The following is a 21,228-nucleotide window of genomic DNA, read 5'->3' as shown; positions in this document are numbered from 1 at the left end:
CATTGGGGAAAAATAAAAAAAACAAACCCCAAGCAAACAATATATACAGCAAGGCCACAGTGTAAAAGTCACTGGTGATAAGTGTTACCTCAGAGAGAACACCAGAGAAAGGGTTACAAGGATATTCTATAAAAAACTGGTGTGATTTCCAAAAAAAATAAAAGGTTCTTCACTTCCATTAAAGGAATTACAAAGTCAAAGATGGCCTGGAAACCCAGGAGTATGAAGTCAACACCTCTTCCTCCTGGAAGTCCTAACAGTTATTTACCAACAGTAGGTGGAAACTTTAATTTGCTCCCAAGGTGGCAAAGCACAAAGTTGCCTCTTTTAAGACCTTAAAAAAATCTGAAATAATTTGCAGCTGTCAGTCCATTAACTGGGAGATGTCGATGAACAAACCTTCACTGCTGCCATCAGCAAGTACCCCCAGGTCCTTGGTCAGCACAGCTCACCTGTCATCCAGGTGATTACACACCCTGGAAGAACCTAAAAGCTTTTTATTTTCCTGTCTAAATGCCCCCAAAAAAATAATTTCAAAAGCATTACCAAGGGTCTTGGTCACAGCTTCTCTGTGACTGCTGGGAGGATTTATCCCAAAATCTTGAGATCATGGATACACCAAGCAACACACTCCTGACTGTGTATTTTCTTTACAGCCTCTAGAAGCCATTTTTATAATAAATCTGTAGCAAAAAGCTAAAAACCAAAAGCCTTTTTCCCTCCCATGGAGTCAGCTCTCTTCTCCCTAAATAGGAAAACTGGATTTGCATGGGAAGGAGACAGCAGGGCATGTACAAAAGCTGAGCAGCTCAGTAAGAACTGACATCCCTTCACCAGAGTCTGAAAATAAATTCCCATTGCCACAACCACCACAAATTAATACAGAACTCTGGTGTTTGCAGGGTTGTTTTTTTTTTTGCTTCAAACCAGGCTAAGATCTATTCCAACATCAGAGCTGTCCACCAGACACTCCAACATGCTCTTGAAAAATCAACGTTTAAAACAAAAATATAACCATCTCTGAAAGTTTGGTTCATCGATCAACACCCGATGATCAATTCTTAGGTCAGAAATGAAGTTTGAGTCAGAAATGCCCCAAGCCCTGACCCAGGGGCTGCTACCAGGCCTCAGCCCCAGCTCAGAGTGCTTTCCAGTCAATGGGCTTCTTCCCAGATTTCTTGAGGAATTCATTTGTCTTGGAGAAGTGCCGGCAGCCAAAAAACCCTCTGTTGACAGAGAGGGGTGAGGGATGAACCGTCTGCAGGACGTGGTGACGCTTCTGGGAACGGCAGAGGAAAGCACTTGTTAGATTGGCAGGGTTTTGGCTGTTCCTGCCCCAGGGCAGGTGATTTAACCCCATTCCTCCTCCTCCTGCTCCAGGGCAGGTGTGGTCTCCTCCTACATCCCCTCCTGCACCAGCCTGAGACTCAAAGAACCAGCCACGAGGACCAAGACTTCTGTCCCACTAAGCAAAGACATAAATGGACTGGCATTTCTCAATTGCTGTCATCTCCCCAGCAGATTTCATACTGATTCATGAGCCCTTAACTAGGAACAACAGCTCTGTCCTTGTAAGACACTGCTGACAACAGGAGCTTACACTTGCTCCACTTTTCTTGCTTAATTCTGGCAAAGGCTAAGCTGGAGCAGGAGCAGAACTCGATTTGACAGAGTTCAGGCAGGGAAAATTCCCAATCCCGTAAGGGAAGTGCCCTCTAGTGTCCACCAAACTCAGGGAAAAACCAGGGAGAGGGAAAGGCTGGGGAAAAGGAGGTGTACCCTGTCGATGGAGCTGCCTTTCCTCTGGGCATAGGCTCCCCAGAGCATGAAGACAAGGCCGTGCAGGTTCTTGTTGAGCCAGGACACCACGGCGTCCGTGAACTGCTCCCAGCCCCTCTCCTTGTGGGACGTGGCCTGGTGAGCCCGAACCGTGAGCACCGCGTTGAGCAAGAGCACTCCTGGCAAACAAAGCACATCCAGAGGGTGAAACAAGGGTTAATCCATCCCTAGATTGCCCCAGGCCAGGCTGGATGGAGCTCTGAGCAACCTGGGCCTTGTGGAAGGTGCCCCTTAGATAAACTTTACGCTCCTTTCCAACCCAAACCATTCTGGGATTCAACTTGCATTTTTCCTCTTGCTGAAGTAAAATTTAATTTTAAGGCACTAAAAAGTGATTTTCTCTCCTACAGGCGGATTATTTCCAACCACAGGGCTGTTTTTTGGATAAGATTCTTTTCTGGTCCACAGAGGGCACATCACTGAGTGTCCCTGAGCTCACCTTGCTTGGCCCAGCCCGTCAGGTCCCCATGGCCAGGGTGGGTGAAACCCTCAATGTCCTCAGAGAGCTCCTTGTAAATATTTTCCAAGCTGCAAATCAAACCAGCAGAAGATTATTAATATGACAAGAGCAAGCAGCACCACTTATTGCTCCAAGCAGGCAAGAAGAACATTGATTTTTAATCTTATTATTTAAGGTAATAAAGCCATTTGCAGAGGCAGGGCAGCAAAGATTCTGTGTGCCTGCCTGGAAGCTTTAATGAGACTAGAAATGAAAATTTACATCCAGAATATCACCAAAACTACACAGAATTATCCTTCCAGGTGATGCATAACTCAAATATAAATAGTTGCAAACCACATCAACTTTCTGGCTCTCAACCCTGAGCACCACAGAACTGCAAATAATTAAGGAACAAAAGGGATTTTGCAGATTTTCATACCTGGGGGGAGGTGGAACAGGCCTCTGCACACTGAAACAGAGCCCATGAGCTTGCTTAGGTCCATGGTATGGATCTTGTCCCAAAATGACAACCTTTACCTGAAAGCAGACCTTGGTTAACACTGAACTGTAACCAGTTTTATTCCCCAGACAGTGGGGAAGAAAAGGCTTATAAATGAGCTTTATCCTAAAATAGAGACAAAAACCAGAGCACAGAGCCCACCTAACTCTAAGGATTAGCATCCCTACAGCTTTGCTGTCAAAATAATGAATATAACTAATATAAATTGAGTGCAGAAGACAAACATTTTCACAAAAAACCCCTTGTTATTTTCCAAGTAGGTTTCATTCTATTTCAGCTTTATGCCACACTTGCTGTGATATTTTTGACATGTTTTATTGGAAATGATATTAACTTAGTCTGGTTTTTTTCTCCCTTCAATTATAGCCCTTTATTGATCCATTAAAAGAACAAGAGATGTTCAAGATGAAAAAACTATGAACTAGGTTAAGCACCAGAAAAAAAAGATCAAAAGGATCAGAGGAAGTTCTGTGGCTTGTGAGGGCAATAAAACAATAAAACCACAGTTTGGTATCAGACATGAAAGGGAAGGTTGGATTTATGACTTAGGTGAGCCAAACAACAACATCCCCATCCTACAGGGACCAAGTTCAAGGGTCCAAACACTGAGAGAACGTGTCTGTGCACCCACCCTGCACCTCCACGGCTTTAAACTCCCCCGGAGCAGCTGAGAGACCCCCCCAGGGCGGCTCTACTCACATCCCTGATGTCGCACATCTGCGTCCAGGTGAAGACCTGCTCGGGGGGCGGGTACACCGTGTGGCGCTTCCTCTCCTCGGCCACGAACGCCATCAGCTGCGGGGACAGCGGAGGCTCAGCGGGGCCGTTTGGGGCGGGGTGGGGGATTGGGGAACGCTGCTCACCTCCACAAAATAGGGCTTGGAGAACTCCGCGGCCAGCTGCCGCGCCCAGCTCTCGCCGAAACCCGGGGGCACGTTCCGCTCCAGCAGCCGCTGCCGCGCCGCCTCCTTGTTCTTGCGGATGCGCTCCTGCTGCTCGGCGCTCAGCGCCAGGCTCGCCTCATCGCCGACTGCTTTCGCCTTCTTGGCGGCGTTCACCTGGAAGCAGCGGGCAGGGGGGTGGATGCGGAGGAGGCGGGAGAACAGCCCGAGGCGGGAGCCCAGCCCGGCCACGGCCTGCGGGGCCATGGCGGAACAGGGTCAGGCCCCGCCCAAGGGGCGGCCCCGCCGCACGCGGCCGGTCCGCGGCAAAACACAAAACGCGCCCCCATTGGTCGCCGCGCCGCGAGGGCCCCGCCCACAAGCGCGGGCACAAAAAGCCCGCTCGCTATTGGTCAGCGGGAAGAAAGCGCGCTTCTCCCCATTGGCTCGCCGCGGCTTGTGGGGAGGATTCCACCTAGTAACTGTGACATCCCGGAGGGTCTCAGCGCTCATTGGACGGCAGCGGAGCGTGGCCGCTGGATTGGCAGCTCAGCCACGCGTGGAGCCGCGCGGGAATTTGGAGATGTGTGCCCCCCCACCCCGCCTCCTAATTCCCCTCAGAAAAAGGCGCCAGTGCCTCCAGGATTCCTCCGCACACACAGAGCCGGACACGAGCCGGGCATCCCCGTGCCGCCACCAGGCTCCATTCCTCCCTCCCCTCTCCCCTCCTCCAGAGCCGCGGGCTCCCTCAGCCCCCCGATCGCTACCTCAGCATCGCCGCCCGGCTCCGGGGAGCGGCCGCGCTTCTTGGCCGGCGCGGGGCTGAAGAAGGAGTGCAGCGTCCTCTGGCCGATCATGGCAGCGGCGGCGCGGGGCGGGCAGCGATGGAGGCTGGGGCTGAGTGAGGGGCGGCGGCGGCGCGGAACGGGCGGGGGGGGCGGGACTCGTATTTGGCGCCAAAACCGCGCGCGTGCGCCGCGGGGCGGGGCTTCGCGCGCTCCCGTTTCCCGCGGGATCGCGCATCCCGCCCCCTCCCTCCGGTGTCCCTGCCGGTCCCGGGGGCGCGCCCATGGACGGGTTCGTGGTTAAACTGCCCCGCGGGCAGGCGGAGGGTGGAGGGGGCGGGAAGAGGCCGCGGTTGGAGGAGCCCGGTCCGGGGCCGCCGCCACCGCGGGAGATCCGCGCCGAGGGGCTCAACTGCGATTACCGCATCCTCTTCGGCAAGGCCGAGGCGGACGAGATCTTCCAGCAGCTGGAGAAGGAGGTGGAGTATTTCGAAGGTATATTCCTGCCCTCTGAGGGTGCCGGAGCACGGGCTGTTCCAGGGAGGCTCCGGAGGCCTCCAAAGGGCCTGGACAGTGCTCTTGGAGACCCTGCTGGGGCAGGGGGGTGGCCTGGGTGACCCCCACTGGTCCCTCCCAACCTCAACTCTTCTATGTCCACCTCTATTCCCCTCCATATCCCCTTTACCGCTCCCTAGGGGAGCATTTCCCTGCCCGGCCCACCCAGCCCAGCCCCACTGGTCCTTTCCAACCTCAACCCTTCCATGTCCAGCTCTGTTCCCCTCCATATCCCTTTTACCCCTTCCCAGTGAAGCATTTCCCGGCCCAGCCCTCCCAGGTGAGTCCCAGAGCAATTCCCAGGGCCGGAGCACAGCTGGCAGGGCCTGGGAGGTTTCTGCAGCCGCCTGGTGTTGGCACAGCGGGGCCCCGAGAAGCCAAGAGGACACAGGTCTGACCCCGCCAGGGTGGGTTTTGCTGGGCTGGAAGTGTTTGCCAAGGGATAATCCTGGAGTGGTGACTGGAATTGTTGGAGATGCAGTGTGGGAGATATGTGATGGGGCTGCTGGTTTGTCAAGGAGAGAAGAAGACAGTGTCCAACTTTTCTGGGACACAAGCCCTGGGATGACAGCTGTTGGGTTGACATGAGCACCCTCATTCCCGTTTGGAGATTCCCAGAAGCTGCAGATCCAGGAGAATATTGGGCTGTGCAGAGACAATACAGACCCTGCAGGGTTTGATCCTTTCCCTGTGTCGTTTAAACAGATGAGTTGACAAAGCTGCACGTCTTTGGCAAGTGGCACAAGATCCCCAGGAGGAAGGTCACCTATGGAGACCCTGGTTTGTCCTACACCTACTCAGGGGTCACGTTCCACCCCAAGCCGTGGATCCCGGTGCTGACCCGGATCCGGGAGCGCGTCACCGCAGAAACAGGGCACACCTTTAACCTCGTCCTGATCAACAGGTACAGCCCCTGCACCAGCAGCTTTTTCTTCAAATGAAACAAACAAACTAACAACAAAAAAATCCCACAAAAACTTGTGCAGCATTTGAGTTGATATGATTTAATTGGGAAATAAATATTATATATAGTTTGTTATATTACATTTAATATATATATTAAATTCCATAATAATATACTATACTATATAATAATAAATAAACAATAACATATTATTATTATATACAATAATTATAATTATTATATATTATAATAATGGCAACATATTAACAATATATAGTATGTTAACAATGTATTGACCTATCATATTATATATTATATAATATTATTACATTTATTATATATCAAACATTATTTTAATATACAATTATTATACTATGATAATGTTAATATATTAATAATACATAGTATATTTTATATTAAAATACATTAATATATTATATGAAATATTATACATTATTATATTACATTTAGTATATATTAGATATTCTATATATATTAAATTTAGTATATATAAATATATACTAAATATATAATTTAGTATATTATATATTAAATATTATATAATTATAATAATAATTATATATTATAAAATGGCAATATATTAATATATGTTATAACATTTAATATATTATATCAAACATTATAATATACAATTATTATAATAGTCATTATTATAATGTTAATATATTAATAATATATAGTATATTCTATATTAATAACATGTTAATATATTAATTATTATACATATTACATTTTGTATATTATATAATAATTATAGTATTATTATAATAATTATATATTATAATGATATTATATTATATTATATTATATTATATTATATTATATTATATTATATTATATTATATTACATGTAAGTAATTAATTATAGTAATTAGCGGAGCTGTGTCCCCAGGTACAAAGATGGCCTGGACCACATCGGGGAGCACCGTGATGACGAGAAGGAGCTGGTTCCCCGCAGCCCCATCGCCTCCGTGTCCTTCGGGGCCTGCCGGGATTTCGTGTTCCGGCACCGCGATCACCGCGGCAAGGGAGGGGTGCCAGGCACGGGCAGGGTCACCCTGCAGCTGGCCCACGGCAGCCTGCTCCTCATGAAACACCCCACCAACGTCTTCTGGTACCACAGCCTGCCTCCACGCAGGAGGGTGCTGGCCCCCAGGGTCAACCTCACCTTCAGGAAAATCCTGCCCGGCACCAAGCAGGGAAATATTGAGCCATCAGAGCCTTTGGGATCTGGAAAATGAACTTTTAGTTCCTGCTGGAGCTGTGTGGATTCCCCTGTGGTGATCCAAGGGATTGGAGAAGCAAATGGACATGAGAGGTTTGGTAATTTTGCTGCTAAAGCCTGTGGCCACTGATCTCAGTGGCAAGGTTTTTGACTCTGGGAAATGTTGCTCTGGTCCTGCTGATCCCTACTTTTGCTGATTGCTACCCTTGTTTTGCTCAGGAATTAGTTCTCAGCTGATCTTTATCTAAGCACTTTTCCAAGAAGATGAAAATGCTGCATAGCCTGGAGGCAGCAGTTTATAAACACTGTGAGCCACAAGCTGTTATCATTTAAAGCTGATACTCTGCAGGTGACACTTTCTGAGCTCTAGTTTGCTTGGGTTTTTAATTAAAATAAAGCAAAAATGAGCCTGACATGGAGGAATGCTGAGGTGTGAGGACAGGGAGTGCAGTGTGGCTGGATGAGTGTTGGAGTCACTGTGACTCCTGTCTGCTTGAATTCCTTTGCTCCTGGGGGAGGCTGCTCTTGCAGGAGGAAGCACAAGATTTTTCCTCTCTCAGGTCCTTTGTACAAAAACCAGGCAGCACAAAAATGCCCTTGTGGGGAAGACCTGAGTTGTCCCATTTCCACTGCAAGGCTGTCACTCTGAGAGTGTGTTTTCCTAAATAATTATCCCTAGGAATCCTATCCTGACTCCCTGAAAGCCATCACCTCCCACACCCACAGGAAAACCTGCTGAAAATGAGGGAATTCTGTCCAGTCCCCAAGAGACCTTGAGGCATCAAAGAATGGTAAGTTCTGGGTGAGAATGGGAACCAAATCCTGTGTAACTTGGCTACAGGCACTGCAATTACTGCTGGGCTCTGGCCTTCAGTGGTGGATCCATTATTCCTATGGAATTAAGGCCTGTGCAGACAACTGGGAGTTGGTATTTCCCACCCTCTGCCACTCTGAGATGCTCTGTGGAGCCTGAAGAGCTGCAGAAAATCCTTCTTATCCAGGCCTTGTGAAGTCTTGTTTCAACCCCTGGCTCTCAGCTTAGTATTTGTTTCAAGACATCCCCACACTGATTTTTCTACCAAGTTTGTTCTTTTATTGCTACTGTACAGTTACAAAAATACCCTGAAGTGAAAAAAAAAAAAAAAAAAAAAAAGCAACTTTCAACAGCAGTGCAGTGCTTGGACTGGAACAAACATTTTTTAAATTAACACACAAAATAAGACAAGAATAATCCAAACACAGAAATGTCATTTTGGAGCTCTTAATTCTTTACAATTTTATTAACATCTTCTCCACCATGGCAGCTTGGGAGGGACGAGTACCAGCATTTGAGCTTTGTGGCTGCACAGAGGGGAAGGTTTGGCTGGAAAACACAGAGCTCTGTGACCTCTGGAAAAAGAGATCCCAGTGGCCTCCAAAAGGGAGGTTTGGCTGGCAAACACAGAGCCCTGGGACCTCCAAAGGGGAGGGTTGGCTCCCAAACACCTGCACAAATTCCAGTGATTTCCACAGGTGTGTTTGGCTGGAAAACAAATCCCAGTGACCTCCAAAGGGGAGGATGAGCTCCCAAAGCCCTGCACAGATCTGATGCTCACAGGGGGCTGGGAGGATCTGGCACAGCTCAGGGCCAGGACTGAGGTGCTGGGATTTGCTCCCCTCCTCGCTAGAGGGACTAAGCCAAGCCCATCCACTCCTCCCCACCAGGCAAAGCCAGAAAAAAGGCTCAACCCTCCCCTTGATAGCCCTTGAGGGAGATCCAGAGTCAATCCACAGCCCAGGGAAACAGCTCTTGGCAAAAGAAAACCTGCTGGCTGTGCAGGAAGAGGTGACTGTGTCCCAGCTGCCACATTTCACATTTCAGTCCATAAGTGTGCGTGTCCCCTGCCCCTCGTCCAGCACAACTAAGCCAAGGGGCTGCTCAGCTGAACTCCCAAATCCAGGAAAAACCCCCAAGCAGAGCATTGAGCATGGAAAATGCAGGACAGCCACTGCTGGCACTGGAAATGGTTTCAGTTCTGAGGTGCAGGGGCAGATCTGCTGGAGGGAGGTGTTGGGGTGATGGTAGGGAGGGCTGGCTCCTTCTCCAGCTCTGTCAGCTCTCCCTTCAACAGCCAGGGCAAATTTTTGGCATTTTGCATCCTTCAAGGTATTTTTTTGTTTTCTTGGTTTTCTATAACTTAAAACAGGTTAAAACCAAGCTACTGCTTGTGCAGCACAGCCAGGAACCAGGTCCCAGCCCAGCAGTGGATTTATCAATATTTATGTACAATGAGCATTACCTGGGTCAGGAATTGTGCTCCAGACTCTGGAATGATGAGTTGTGTAAAGAATTCTGCATATCCACCCATTTTACCACTCCTGCTTTGGCTGGTTTGGAGCCTCTCCTGAGGAAGTGTGAACACCCCCGAGCTTTGGGCAGCACTATGAATTCATGAGGTACAAAGTTGCCCTAAAAAAAAAAACTATTTAAGACAGCTGTTGTTTGAAAACTTCACACTGAAAAAAACAAAGCTTGTCTGATGAGGGATTTTTCTCCTCCAAGCTTACAAGGACAGAAAAAAAAGCTAAAAACAACCTACATATTTTATTCCTGGCCATTTAAAAGCAGGTTTTTAAAGGAGGATTTTTGCTGCTTCTCCCTCTGTGCTTTGGGATATTTTTTTTTTCCACATCCAACAATCCAGAGCAGCAGAAATCCCCCTATTTCTATTTACAGGGCAGCCTGGAGCTGATGCAGGATTCTCAGATTTCTTCATGAGACCATTAAGTGCCCCTGTTGTTTTTTATTTCATTTAAAAAGGCCAGGGGCTGCTCTACAGCTCAGCTGCAAGCCAGGAGCATGGATCCCAATGCTGGGAATAGCAGATTCCAGCAATAAAATGGGAAGGGCAAGTCTAGGAACAGTTACAGCAGCTTGGAAATCACAGCATTAAAAGTTGTAGTTGATGCTACAAAACAACTGGATTCAACAGTGCTGAAGGAAATGACAACACTGAGCACTAGCAAACACCTCCATGTGCTGATTCCAGCTATATTCCAAAGGTATGGAGCAATAAATTAAGGTTTCAGCTCTTAATAGATACAAAAATTATCTCCTGGATTAAGCAATTTAAAGCAGGAGAAAGAGTTTATAAAGAAGTAAAGTAGGAGGGAAATCGTGTGAACAGGGAAATCTTTTGGACCAGGGCTGGTTTGTGGAGATGCCTTTCCTTGATAGGTGAGGAGAAATGTGATTCCATGAGCTCATCCCGTGGTTGTGAGGCATTCCCAGGACACAGTGGGCATGCAGAGGGCTGGGCCAGTGGCAATGCAGCTGTTCAGGGAAGCTCAAGGCACTTTGTGTCTCAAACCATTGCCTTTGCCAACAGCAGCTTCCCAGCGCCCCCTCCCAGGGCTCCCCACTGGGAAACATTGGGAACAGAGCCTTGGGACAAAATCCCTGCCTGACAGACAAAGGCCTCTCAACACACTGGGGCTGGGTGTTGGAACAGCTCTGGGAATTGTGGTACAGAAACACAATTCCCAGCCATTGCCACGGGGAAGGGAATCTGCAGGGGCTGGTGCATAATGGAGAAGTGCCAGGGGAGGGATTGGGATGGGGAAGAGCTCTTCAACATCAACCCTTTCCAGAGCTCCCCCTTGGGAAATGAAATGTGTGGGGTAAAAGCATCTCCCTGGGAAAAGTGCTGTGTCAGGACATGGAGCAGAGCCTTGGGGCAAGGCAGGAAAACGCTTCTCAACACACACCTGGGGCTGCACGGGGCAGGAACAGCAGGATTGGGGTACAAACCACAGTTCCCCAAAGGGAGCCTGGAGAGGGGGGAGGCTTTGCATAACGGAGAGGCGCTCTTGGCTCCGAGGGCTCCAGGGATCCTCCAGGGGCTGGGGATGCTCCAGGGGGGCTCCAGGGATGCTCTGAGGGGGCTCAAGATGCTCCAAGGGCTCCAGGAATCCTCCAGGGGCTGGGGATGCTCCGAGGGCTCTGGGGATCCTCCAAGGGCTGGAGATGCTCCAAGGGCTCCGGGGATACTCCAAGGGGACTTGGGATGCTCCGAGGGCTCCAGGGATGTTCCAGGGGCTGGGGATGATCCGAGGGCTCTGGGGATCCTCCAGGGCTCCAGGGATGCTCCAAGGATCGTCCAGGGGCTGGGGATGCTCCGGGGATGCTCTGGGGGGTTCAGGATGCTCCGAGGGCTCCGGGGATGCTCCCAGCACTCCCAGCTCAGTGCTGGGCGGGGCTCTGGCTCTGGGGCTGGCCCCGGCCGTGCACTCTCTCATAGAACAGCAGGTAGGCACTGGCAGCCAGCACCTCGTGCAGGCTGGCCCTGCGCACGGACTCGTCCGAGATCCAGAGCCACTGGCTGCCGCGGGCTCCCGGAGCGCGCCGGAAGGTGACAAAGTGTCCCGAGTGCATGTCCCCGTGGTGAACCACCACGGCCATCAGGCGGTACAGGTACAGCGGGGCCCTGCAGGGGACACAGACACATCAGAGCAGACACAGCTCCTGCCTGGAGCAATGGTGTGGCTCCCTGGGACACATAGACACACCCCAGCAGCCACAATTCCTGCTTGGGACACACACACACAGAGATAACAGAGCAGCCACAGTTCCTGCCTGGAGCAAAGGCTGTGGCTCCCTGGGATACACAGACACCAGAGCAGCCACAATTCCTGCCTGGAGCAAAGGTCTGGCTCCCTGAGGAGAATTGCAGTGGAGGGTTGTGTGCAGTGTTGCTGATCTAGTGGAAGGTGTCCCTGCCTGTGGCAAGTGGTGAGATGGGATGATCTCCACCTTCCAAGCCAAACCATTCTGTGATCCAAATTTCTTTTTCCAGCTGCTCCATCCCTGGAGTACTCAAGGACAGGCTGGACAGGGTTTGGAGGATCCTGGGATAGTGGAAGGTGTTCCTGCCCATGGGAAGGGGACTGCACTGGATGGTCTCTAAGTTCCCTACCAACCCAAACCATCCTGGAATTCTATGGAAAAGGATTATCAGCAGAAGCCCCAAGGGTGATTTACCAAGTGGAATCATGGCAGGTACAACTTGAAATCAAAATCTTCTGTGAAAATAAAAATCTATGGATTTCTTATAGCTATTTGAAAATGAAGGAAAAGAAGGGCTGAGGAAACCAGCAGCAGTGAGATTGTGGCTGTTCAGGAGGATTTACTGCACCATGAACCAGAGGAAGGAGATTTTGAGTTTGGCTTGTAACTTGCTCTACTCCCTTTCCCAGGATTAAAAATCACCCAAGAGAGAAGCACAGGAGCTGGGACAAAGGTTACCTGCTGTGACGGGGCAGCCTCAGGACAAGGACAGAAAAAAGGGAGACAATTTGAAGGACAGAAATGAAGAGAGAGGGTAAAAATCTCCAACTTACCTGCACTCAGGTAATGCAGCAAGTGGGAAAGTTCCTGGGGACATTAAAAATGAGGAAGAGGAGGAAGAGGAGGCACCATTCATGAAGAGAGGTTTGGTACCAGCTGGTTGTTCTGCATCTGCCAGAGAGGAAGGAGAAATTAAAGGATTTAACTTTAATGCTGTTGCTGAGAACAGCACCCCTGCTCCTGCAGTGCCTTTCATCATGGGATATGAAGGTATCTCATTGATTTTAATATCCAAAGGCAAGGGATATTTTATTCAGATTTGTTTTACATGACAAATATTGAAATGCCCACATGTCCAAAATCCCAATTAAAGGAATATTGAGCTGCCTAAGGACAGACCTCCTACAGCTGGATTTTCCACCTGTTTTTGAACAATTTACCATTCCCAGCATTCCTCCTCTGCTTTTCCTGAAGCCTTGGAAGAGATCCCTAACAAGGAAAACTCTGGGACATCCCAAGTTCAACACACTTTTGGACATAAAATATGTGAATTCTGTGCTGTGTTTTTTATTTTTTTTTTTAACATATATTTAGCAAGATCAAAATGAAGTTATCCAAACTGAACTGTCAATTTGGGAATAGCAAAGGGGTTTCTATCCTCTTTGCATCAAGGTACTGATCATGGCTTGATCCTGCAGAGAATGACCCTTTAAATGCAGAAAGAGCTGAACTGTTTTATTGGCAAAGGAGGTACCTGAAGGTTTCCCTGCTCTCCCATCCTTTATTCCAGGGCTTGTCTCCTCAGAGCTTTTCTGGCTGAGGGGCTCCTGGCTGGATTTGGGACCAGGAACCCGATATTTGTAGATGTCCATGACCAGGAACTCATTGAACTGGACGTGTTCGTGTCTCTTCAGGGGAGTGCCTTGGTTTGACCAGCTCAGCCTTTGCAGGTGGATGCACAAACACTGGGGCAGCTTCAGGAAAGAAGAATCCACATTTTTCATGGAAAGAAACAGATGGTAAGTCCAGGGAATAAGGAAATGCATTTCCCTTATCTCTATGAAAGCTCAGTGGCAACAGTGTCCCTAAAACGTGACAATAATTCTTGTGAGATTCCTGGTATTTCCTAATCCCCAATAATTAATGGCTTTGCACAGGGGAAAACTAAAAATATTAGGAGTTATAAAGAGCTGAAATTCAAAATCATTGCTGTAGCAAGAAGAACAACATTATTATTATTATTATTATTACTACTATTATTATTACTATTATTATTACTATTATTATTACTATTATTATTACTATTATTATTATGATTACCTGAAGCTCCTAATTGCACACCACTGGCCTTTGCATGACAGGATTATAGAGCAAAAAAAATGAGTTTTCTCAGAGAAATCACACCTGGTGTTTACTCACCAGCTGCATTGAGAATATTTTAATTTCTCTGAAATGTGGAATTGCTAAAGATGCTACAAACACTGTAAATACAAATTAATTTGCTCACTGAAGAATTAATGTAAAATCTAAGAAATGACACTGAGCCAAACTCACATTTAAGTGTTTTGCTAAATAGCAGGAGAACATTCACATCCTTTAAGTGTTTTATGTTTGATGTTTTGCTGAGTTGAGGCCTCAATGCCCACAAATATTTGCCAGGTGAGTTTACTTTGAAAAGTAAAACATTTGTGGTCTAATAGCAAGAAATGGACACGACCAGCTCAAAGAGAGAAGTCACTGTGGGACAGGATTTAGGAGATTTGGAGGGGGTTTTTTTTGCCTCACCTTTCCTAACTTTAATTGCTTAACAAATGTAGTTCTCTGGTTTTCTATGCTCTGTCCATTCAGAATTCTTTCTGCCTGGATCTGGAATGAAAAGGGAAAAAAAAAATGAAGGCAAGTGCAGACAGGAGCAATTAAGTGTCTGTTTTATGCTCAGTGCATTAATCACACATAGGAATGCTCTTCAGAATTCCTAAAGAATCCAAATTCTAAACCAAATTCAAGCAGAAATGAGCATTTAGAGAACTCCATTCACTCAAAACTGCCTCTTCTGTTGATTTTTAAACAATACCAGAGGAAAAAAAAAAAAAAAGATCCCTGGTGATACCTGGCAATTACAGAATAAAATATTTGTAGAATTTTTAACAGCAGTACTAAGTAAAACCTCAAATATTCTGTGAGGTAAGAACTCCTTGTTAAATATCTGAAATCCCAGAGGCTTTCCCCAAATCCTGAAGAAAAAGGAGGTGGAAAGTGAAGCCAGGATTGTGTCAGCAGGCTCAAAACTGAGCAGGGAGGTGACAGGAATTAAAGTGACAGAAATTAAAGTGACGGGAATCAAAGGGGACCTACTTTGGTGCAGTTGTCACACACAACATCCTTCACAGACTCTGAGGAGATGAAGTGATGGAGGCAATGGTCCAGTGTCATGGGACGACCCTGAGTGCCAAGAAAAGCCAGAATTATTTGCAGGAATTTGAAGGTGCATCCCACTGGGTTCTGGGAAAATGATTTTTAATAATTTCTTCCACAGAAAAAATTACAGAAATGCAGATTTATTTCATGAAAGAACTGACTAAATGGCTTTGGGTGATCATGTAACTGTGGGGATTCTCCTTTAGCCTGGATTAAACATGGAGAACTTTGCAGCCTTTGGATAACAACAGCAGTGATTCCCTGTGTGAGCCCTTCAGTGGGGTTTTAAACCACACATTCCTGTCCTGTTCCTACTTATCTCTCATTCCAGCACTTCAGGGGTCACTTTATGCTCTCTGCTCCTCTCTCCATAGGAGAAATCCAGCTTTTAATGCAATTTAGGCTTCCTTCCTGCCCTTCCTCATATCCTGCCCTGCCAAGGATAAAACAAAACACAAAGAGCAGAAGGTGTGTCCAAATCCCAATCCTGGCTGTCCAGGAGGGCACTCTGCAAGTAGGAATCACAATTTCCATGAGTTGCAGTGGAAAGAAATCACTACCAGACATGAAATAACAAATATACAGTCCAAAAATATCCTGCAGATGTTGCCCCAAAAATCCACAATGTTTTGTCATTTTAAGTTCGTCAGAGGCAGAAAGAAATGGAAACAATTCCCAGTTGAAATCACCCATTGGGAAAGGCTGGATGGGGTAAGGTGGGAGCTGCCAGGGGAAGCTCAGCTGAAGGTCACCTTCCCAAGATGGGAAGCAGCCCTTGGGATGTGATCTGGGCTCTTTAAATTCCACAGAAAAGACCAAATCCTCCACCAGGAGAAACAGAAAGCTCTGGTGGCATCGCCAAGTTCTGTTTGTTGGATTCATCAGAACCTTGCACCACCCTTTGGGGAAAAGGTCCTGCAGCAGCACAGGATTGTAAAAGGGCAGGAAAATCAAATCCCAAATGTCCTGTGCAGCTGAGAAAGGCCCTGGGAAGGGCAGGATGGCTCAGGGAGCAGTGGGATACGTACCCACACAGCTGCTGGAATGCTCAGGGAGAGGCTGTCGAAGGTGTCAAACCTCACAGGGCTCTGCAAGAGAACATTCCAGATCAGGATTGATCTCAGTGATGCCTTAAATTTTAGCTTTTATATCTTCCAGAGCCTGTACTGCATTAGTATACAACTCTGAACTTCATTTAGAGTGTTAGCAAGTTCTCTTCACAGTTCAGTCAGACAAAACATTCCTTTTCCAGCCCCAGAACCAAGGACACCGCTGCAGCTTCAGGCCCAGAAAGTATAAACAGCAAATTGAGGAGAGCAATCTGGAGGATGGGACTTCATTACCTGAAGCTGTAATTAGACAATTAATTAACCTAAATATGAACCAAAACTTATAGAAGTGTGAAAACTCATGAGCCTTGGTCCATCTTGGGTGTAACCTCAGCCAGGCTCTTGTACAGCCCAAGGCATTTTTTAATAAATACCCACTTTATTCCCTTTACAGTGGCTGGCCTCTGTCCTGGGCAGCCTCTCAAGGCATCATCAGTCCCCAAAAAATCCAACCCAGCTCTCCCAAGATGAGCCTGTGCTGTTCATAATTCCCTGGTGGAACAGGATCCAAACCCCCTCAGGTTCCTAATTGTGCCAGGGAACACCAGGAATGTTCTGCTCAATCCAATTTGTTTGCAAGGTTTTGGGAAATGAAATACAAATGTTCTCTTGGTTTGGGCTATAAATGAGGTTTAATTTTTGGTTTTACTTGGGTTTTTTTTTCCTTTTATCCAGGTTATCTTCATTTCCATACTTGGGATAACTGGATTTTAAAGGGCCTTTGCAAAATGTTCTGAATGAGCAGCGAGTCCAAAACTCACCCATGTGAGTGGATTTTCAGACAATATTATTAATTAATTAATTGTTCATTCAATAATAGAATAAGTCATCTGTTATTCTGTTTGGTGAGGCAGCTGTTACCCCAATAAGGTGCATCCCATTAATTTTTTTTAGTCTATTCAGGGCTAAATCCTTGTTCATCACCAAGGGATCTGCACTCTGAGTGTTGGATATCCCTCCTCACATGACACAGATATTAATAATAATATAAAATATTCTCTATTTCCACACCTGGTGCTCACAGTGTTTGCAGACCATGTTGCTGGTCAGCCTTCCATGGAAAGGGTGCTGAGATTTCCAGTGGTTGGACACGGGGGGAAGAGATCCTGCAACACAAAACTTGTCCATGGATTTCCCATCCATCCACTTTCACAACTCCAATCCCACACTTTTGCCCCACAGTAACAAAATTAAAGCCTCTAAAGCACATTTTTGTCCCAGTGATTAATAATTCATGGAGGTTTATTTGTATTTTTTGATTTCTATTTCAGTTCAGTACAAAGATCAATTCATTATTCCCTTAATAAACAAAACTACCCTATGAATATTCAGAAGGGATAAAATCCTACCTCTTGTCCTGCAGCTTATTTGCTTTTGGGTTATTTCTGGTTGCTACAGAAAGAGATAAAAACATTTCCTTAACAACAACAACAACAACACAGAAAAGATGGAGCAATTTAATACATGAAGTATTTAATGTGTCCCTATTTCATCCCTAACTGGCTTTTCTGGCATTAGAAAAATTGTGGGAATCTCAGTGGCTCTTTATATTTGAAGAACAAAATACAACTGGTACAAAACAAAGCTATAATTGATAGTTGCTTATAAAAGGAGTCATTAATCTGCAGAACTCTCTGCCTCAGGACACTAAAATAAGAATTTTTGGGTTTTTTTTGGTCTATATTTTAAGGCAAAAGCAGATATTCTCCATCTGCATCAAGTTTATCAGTAAGCTGGAGGAAAAGATCAATTTTACCTCCAAAAATGCCCTATTTGCAGTTTTCAACCCTTTCTCAGGTGGGAGCTACAGATCAGAGTAACTAAAATCCCTACGCCCATGGATTCAGGGATACAAAAACCCTCAGGAAAGCGGGAGCACTGGAAATTCAAATATATTTTTGTCAGAAAACCCAAGAATTCGTTAAATTTGACTTATTGACGAATTCCTACCAAAGGATTAAAGAACAGCTTTGGGAAAAGAATGAAAATATCCTAAATAGATAATTTCTACTTGGGAATCTTGGTAGATTGCAGGGATTTGTGCTGAGGAAATGAGTGGGGTCACCTCCAGGGAATGCACATCAAACAGGTGCGTCACTCGGGGCTGCCGATCCCGTTCGTCCTCCAGGGAAGAGGTCAGGACATGGAACAGCTCATGGGCGTCCTGGAAATGGAGCCACAACCAAGAGATATCAATAAAAACACATCCAGGAGGGCTGGAATTCCACAAGAAATTGAGGGAAAACTACAGTTCAGAGCTCAGATTTATATTTATATTTTTTACATTTATATTTGTATTTATGTTTGTATTCATATTTATATTTATACTTATAAATAGTTAAACATTTATATAAAATTTCTATATAAATTTATATAAAAATGATATAATAGTTATATAAAAATATATTTTTATTTTTACATTTATATTTGTATTTATGTTCATATCATATTATATAGTATAAATATATTTATATTATTTATATATTATTTATATTATAAATATATAATATATATATTATATATAATATAAATATCATTTACATATACTTATATATTCATATAAATATCATATTTATATTTATACTTTTAAATATTTAAACATTTCTAGAAAAAAAATAAACACATATATTTATATAAAAATTATCTAATAATTATATAAATAATATATTATATATTTTTAGATAAATATTTATAATTTTTTTACTTTTTTACATTCATATTTATATTTACACTTATAAATATTCAAACATTTCTATAAATTTTCTATATAAATTTCTATTAAAATTATATAATATTTATATAAATAAGCATTTATATTTATACTTAACATAAATACATAATAAACATAATATACAATAAAATATCTAAATAACGATATTAAATATTTTATTATAACAATATTTTTGTCAATATTGAATATATTTTGTTGTGCCCAAAAGCCTCGTATCAGCACAAGGTACTAAAGCCATTCTGGGCCATATAAACTCACAAGGAACTAAAACACTTAGGAGAAATAAAAATACTCCCAAATTAATTCCCAACTCCCTGTTTTCCTCAATTTCAAGGGAAGCATAATTGAAATGTATCCTTGGAAATAAAGAATATATTTTAGGAGTGGGATAATTGATGGAGCACATTGGAAATACTGACAAGAATTGCAAAAAATGAGGATTCCTGGAAAGATTGGAAATCTAGAGTGTATTCCTGAGAGCAAAGAAAAAAATCTATTATCCATAGGGAAATCAGGGTTTAATATTCCTGCCCCTGCTGGTAATGACAAGGTTTGGAAGGAGCCTGGAATTCCCTGAAAGCCTCATTCCCAACCTGTGGATGTTTTCCAGCCCTTTTTTGGAAGCAGGATTGAGATGTGACAGCTCCAGCTCTGGGGGATCCCAATCCAAGGGGGTTTTCCCAGATTCCTGCACTCACCTGCTCCTCAAAGGAGGAAATCTGCCACCTGTTCATCCTGAGCACGTCCAGCAGGCAGCTGGCATCCAGGACATCATCCTCTGTCACCTCCTGGCAGGATAAAGCTGGAGAAGAGAAGGCAGGAGTGTCAGGAGGAGCCAAAAATGGGTAAAAAAATTGGTGTTTGACAAGGTTAAAGCACCACCAGCCTCACACCACTGCCACAGGAACATCCCCAGGCAGAACTTCCAAGGGATTTTCTTTAAAAACAATCCTGGGAGGGAAGCCAGGGCATCACTTGAGGTGAATTTAGCCCAGAAATTAATCATCTTAAATCTTTAATATTTTTTATCTGAAACCTTGCAAAGGGTGGTTGAATAGTCCCAAATGGTAAAGTTTGGAGGAAGAACAAACAAACAAACAAATTTTAAATTATTTGCTACTAATTTTTAAATAGAATTCTAGATTTCTTGAACTCTATGGAATTCAACCCTCCTGTGAAAGGCTGTTGAGCTTTGGCCATGGAGTTGAAAATTAGAGAGGGAAATAAAACAGGAAATTGAAACCCCACAAGCTTCCTTCTTTGGGAAAAGAGGCTAAAAACGACAACATTTCCCCTCAAATATTTTATCCTTGGTTTGCCACAAGAGGAAAATGTCTCAGTACCTCTCAGGAGCTGCAGCAAAGTCACTGACAGGCATTGCTGGTGTTCCTGGGACTCTCCCTGCTCTGTCCTGTACTGTGCCGTGAACTCCTCCAGCCACCTGATGAAGGAGGGGCAGGAGGACAAGCCCTGGAGCAGGGAATTCATGAAACATGTGTTCCCCAGGTTCAGGAGACCTGGGACAAGCCCTGCAAAGAGAATTGCAAGAGTTTACACCACGAAATCCAGGGGAAACATCCCAGTTTTCAGTAGGAATGCTATAATTATGGAAAAAAATGGAGTTCAGTTTTCAGTTTGGGGTATTTCAGTTGATTTTTGCTCTGTCACAGAATCCCAGAATGGTTTGGAAGGGATCTTGGAGATCATCACGGGCAGGGACACCTTCCACTACCCCAGGCTGCTCCAAGCCCCGTCCAATCTGTCCTTGGACACTTCCAGGGATGTGCCAGAGCCTCCCCACCCTCCCAGCAAGGAATTCCTGCCCAAAATTCCACCTAACCCTACCCGCTGGCAGCGGGCAATACCGAGGGGTGCTTTTCCCAGCTGGAAAAACGGGGTAAAGCACAATGCCGGGGTTAAACAAAGCACACACGCCGGGGTTAAATAAAGATGACAAGCCCAGCCCCTCCGGTACCTCTCCGGCGCCGTTTCCTGCCGGTGATGGGGCCCCACAGGACATAAATCCCGGCCGCCAGCGCCGCCGCCGCTCCCCCCAGCACCCCCCAGCTCCTCATGGCTCGGTGCCTGCAAGGGGAAAAGCGGGGATAGAGGGAAGGAGCCGGGGGAACCGAGGGAAGAGCCGGGGGAAGAGCCCCCGCAGCCGCCCGGCCTCCCCCGGGGAACGGGAGCGCAACGGGGAGAAACGGGACGGGGATGTGGGGAAAGGGGGAAATGGAGGAGGGAAACAGCAGGGGAGAAGGGAAGGAGGGAAGGGAAAGGGAGAAGGGAAAGGAGGAAATGAAAGGAAGGGGAAAGGGAAATGGAGAAAGTGAGGGAAGAAGGGAAAGGAAGAAAGGAAACGCTCGGCCGAGGGTTCGCCCCGACCTACGCGAGCTCCGCCACCCGCCCTGCCCTCAGATCCGGCCTCCTCCCGGCTCATCCCGAGCCTCTCCCCGCCCCATCCCGGCCCTC

General features: G+C 45.9%; 3 protein-coding genes and 1 long non-coding RNA gene across 4 annotated transcripts; 2 read left to right on the top strand and 2 right to left on the bottom strand.

Annotated features, from left to right (window-relative positions):
- Positions 1–1,118: 1,118 nt before the first annotated feature.
- On the bottom strand, positions 1,119–4,539 carry UNG (uracil DNA glycosylase; the record flags this gene model as incomplete). Its single annotated transcript, XM_083873832.1, has 7 exons — positions 1,119–1,279; positions 1,780–1,958; positions 2,279–2,367; positions 2,721–2,818; positions 3,501–3,596; positions 3,665–3,859; positions 4,450–4,539. 7 exons carry the CDS (start codon positions 4,537–4,539, stop codon positions 1,139–1,141), a joined length of 888 nt encoding a protein of 295 aa, XP_083729958.1. The 3' UTR covers positions 1,119–1,138.
- A 212-nt stretch (positions 4,540–4,751) lies between these two features.
- On the top strand, positions 4,752–7,598 carry ALKBH2 (alkB homolog 2, alpha-ketoglutarate dependent dioxygenase; the record flags this gene model as incomplete). The annotated part of the gene is made up of 3 exons (XM_083873688.1): positions 4,752–4,962; positions 5,728–5,926; positions 6,840–7,598. The coding sequence occupies 3 exons, from the start codon at positions 4,752–4,754 to the stop codon at positions 7,186–7,188; spliced, it is 759 nt and encodes a 252-aa protein (XP_083729814.1). The 3' UTR covers positions 7,189–7,598.
- Positions 7,599–9,318: 1,720 nt separating this feature from the next.
- On the bottom strand, positions 9,319–20,841 carry USP30 (ubiquitin specific peptidase 30). The gene is made up of 12 exons (XM_083873687.1): positions 20,732–20,841; positions 20,100–20,285; positions 19,455–19,558; positions 18,091–18,189; positions 17,375–17,417; positions 17,037–17,131; positions 15,945–16,004; positions 14,854–14,940; positions 14,284–14,364; positions 13,253–13,472; positions 12,552–12,669; positions 9,319–11,638 (listed from the first exon to the last, which is right to left on the bottom strand). Exons 1-12 carry the CDS (start codon positions 20,829–20,831, stop codon positions 11,395–11,397), a joined length of 1,437 nt encoding a protein of 478 aa, XP_083729813.1. The 5' UTR covers positions 20,832–20,841; the 3' UTR covers positions 9,319–11,394.
- Positions 12,189–16,599, top strand: LOC310916284. Its single transcript, XR_014591281.1, has 3 exons — positions 12,189–12,532; positions 13,413–13,517; positions 16,169–16,599. It is a non-coding gene; the product is annotated as an uncharacterized lncRNA (long non-coding RNA).
- Positions 20,842–21,228: the final 387 nt, after the last annotated feature.

The sequence above is a fragment of the Zosterops lateralis genome (genome assembly GCF_965231275.1).
Source record: "Zosterops lateralis genome assembly, chromosome: 17".
In the NCBI taxonomy this organism is placed as follows: Eukaryota; Metazoa; Chordata; class Aves; order Passeriformes; family Zosteropidae; genus Zosterops; species Zosterops lateralis.
This window is presented reverse-complemented; position numbering and strand designations above follow the sequence as displayed.

Bases quoted from the DNA above. Each gene is read 5' to 3' on its own strand.
- USP30 (XM_083873687.1), bottom strand. From the start codon at position 20,831: ATGAGGAGCTGGGGGGTGCTGGGGGGAGCGGCGGCGGCGCTGGCGGCC. The intron at 13,473-14,283 runs GTGAGGCAAAAA...TCTTTCCTGAAG, and splicing joins AGCAATTAAAGTTAGGAAAG to CTGCCCCAGTGTTTGTGCAT. The intron at 11,639-12,551 runs GTAAGTTGGAGA...TGTCCCCTGCAG, and splicing joins GCTGCATTACCTGAGTGCAG to GGCCCCGCTGTACCTGTACC.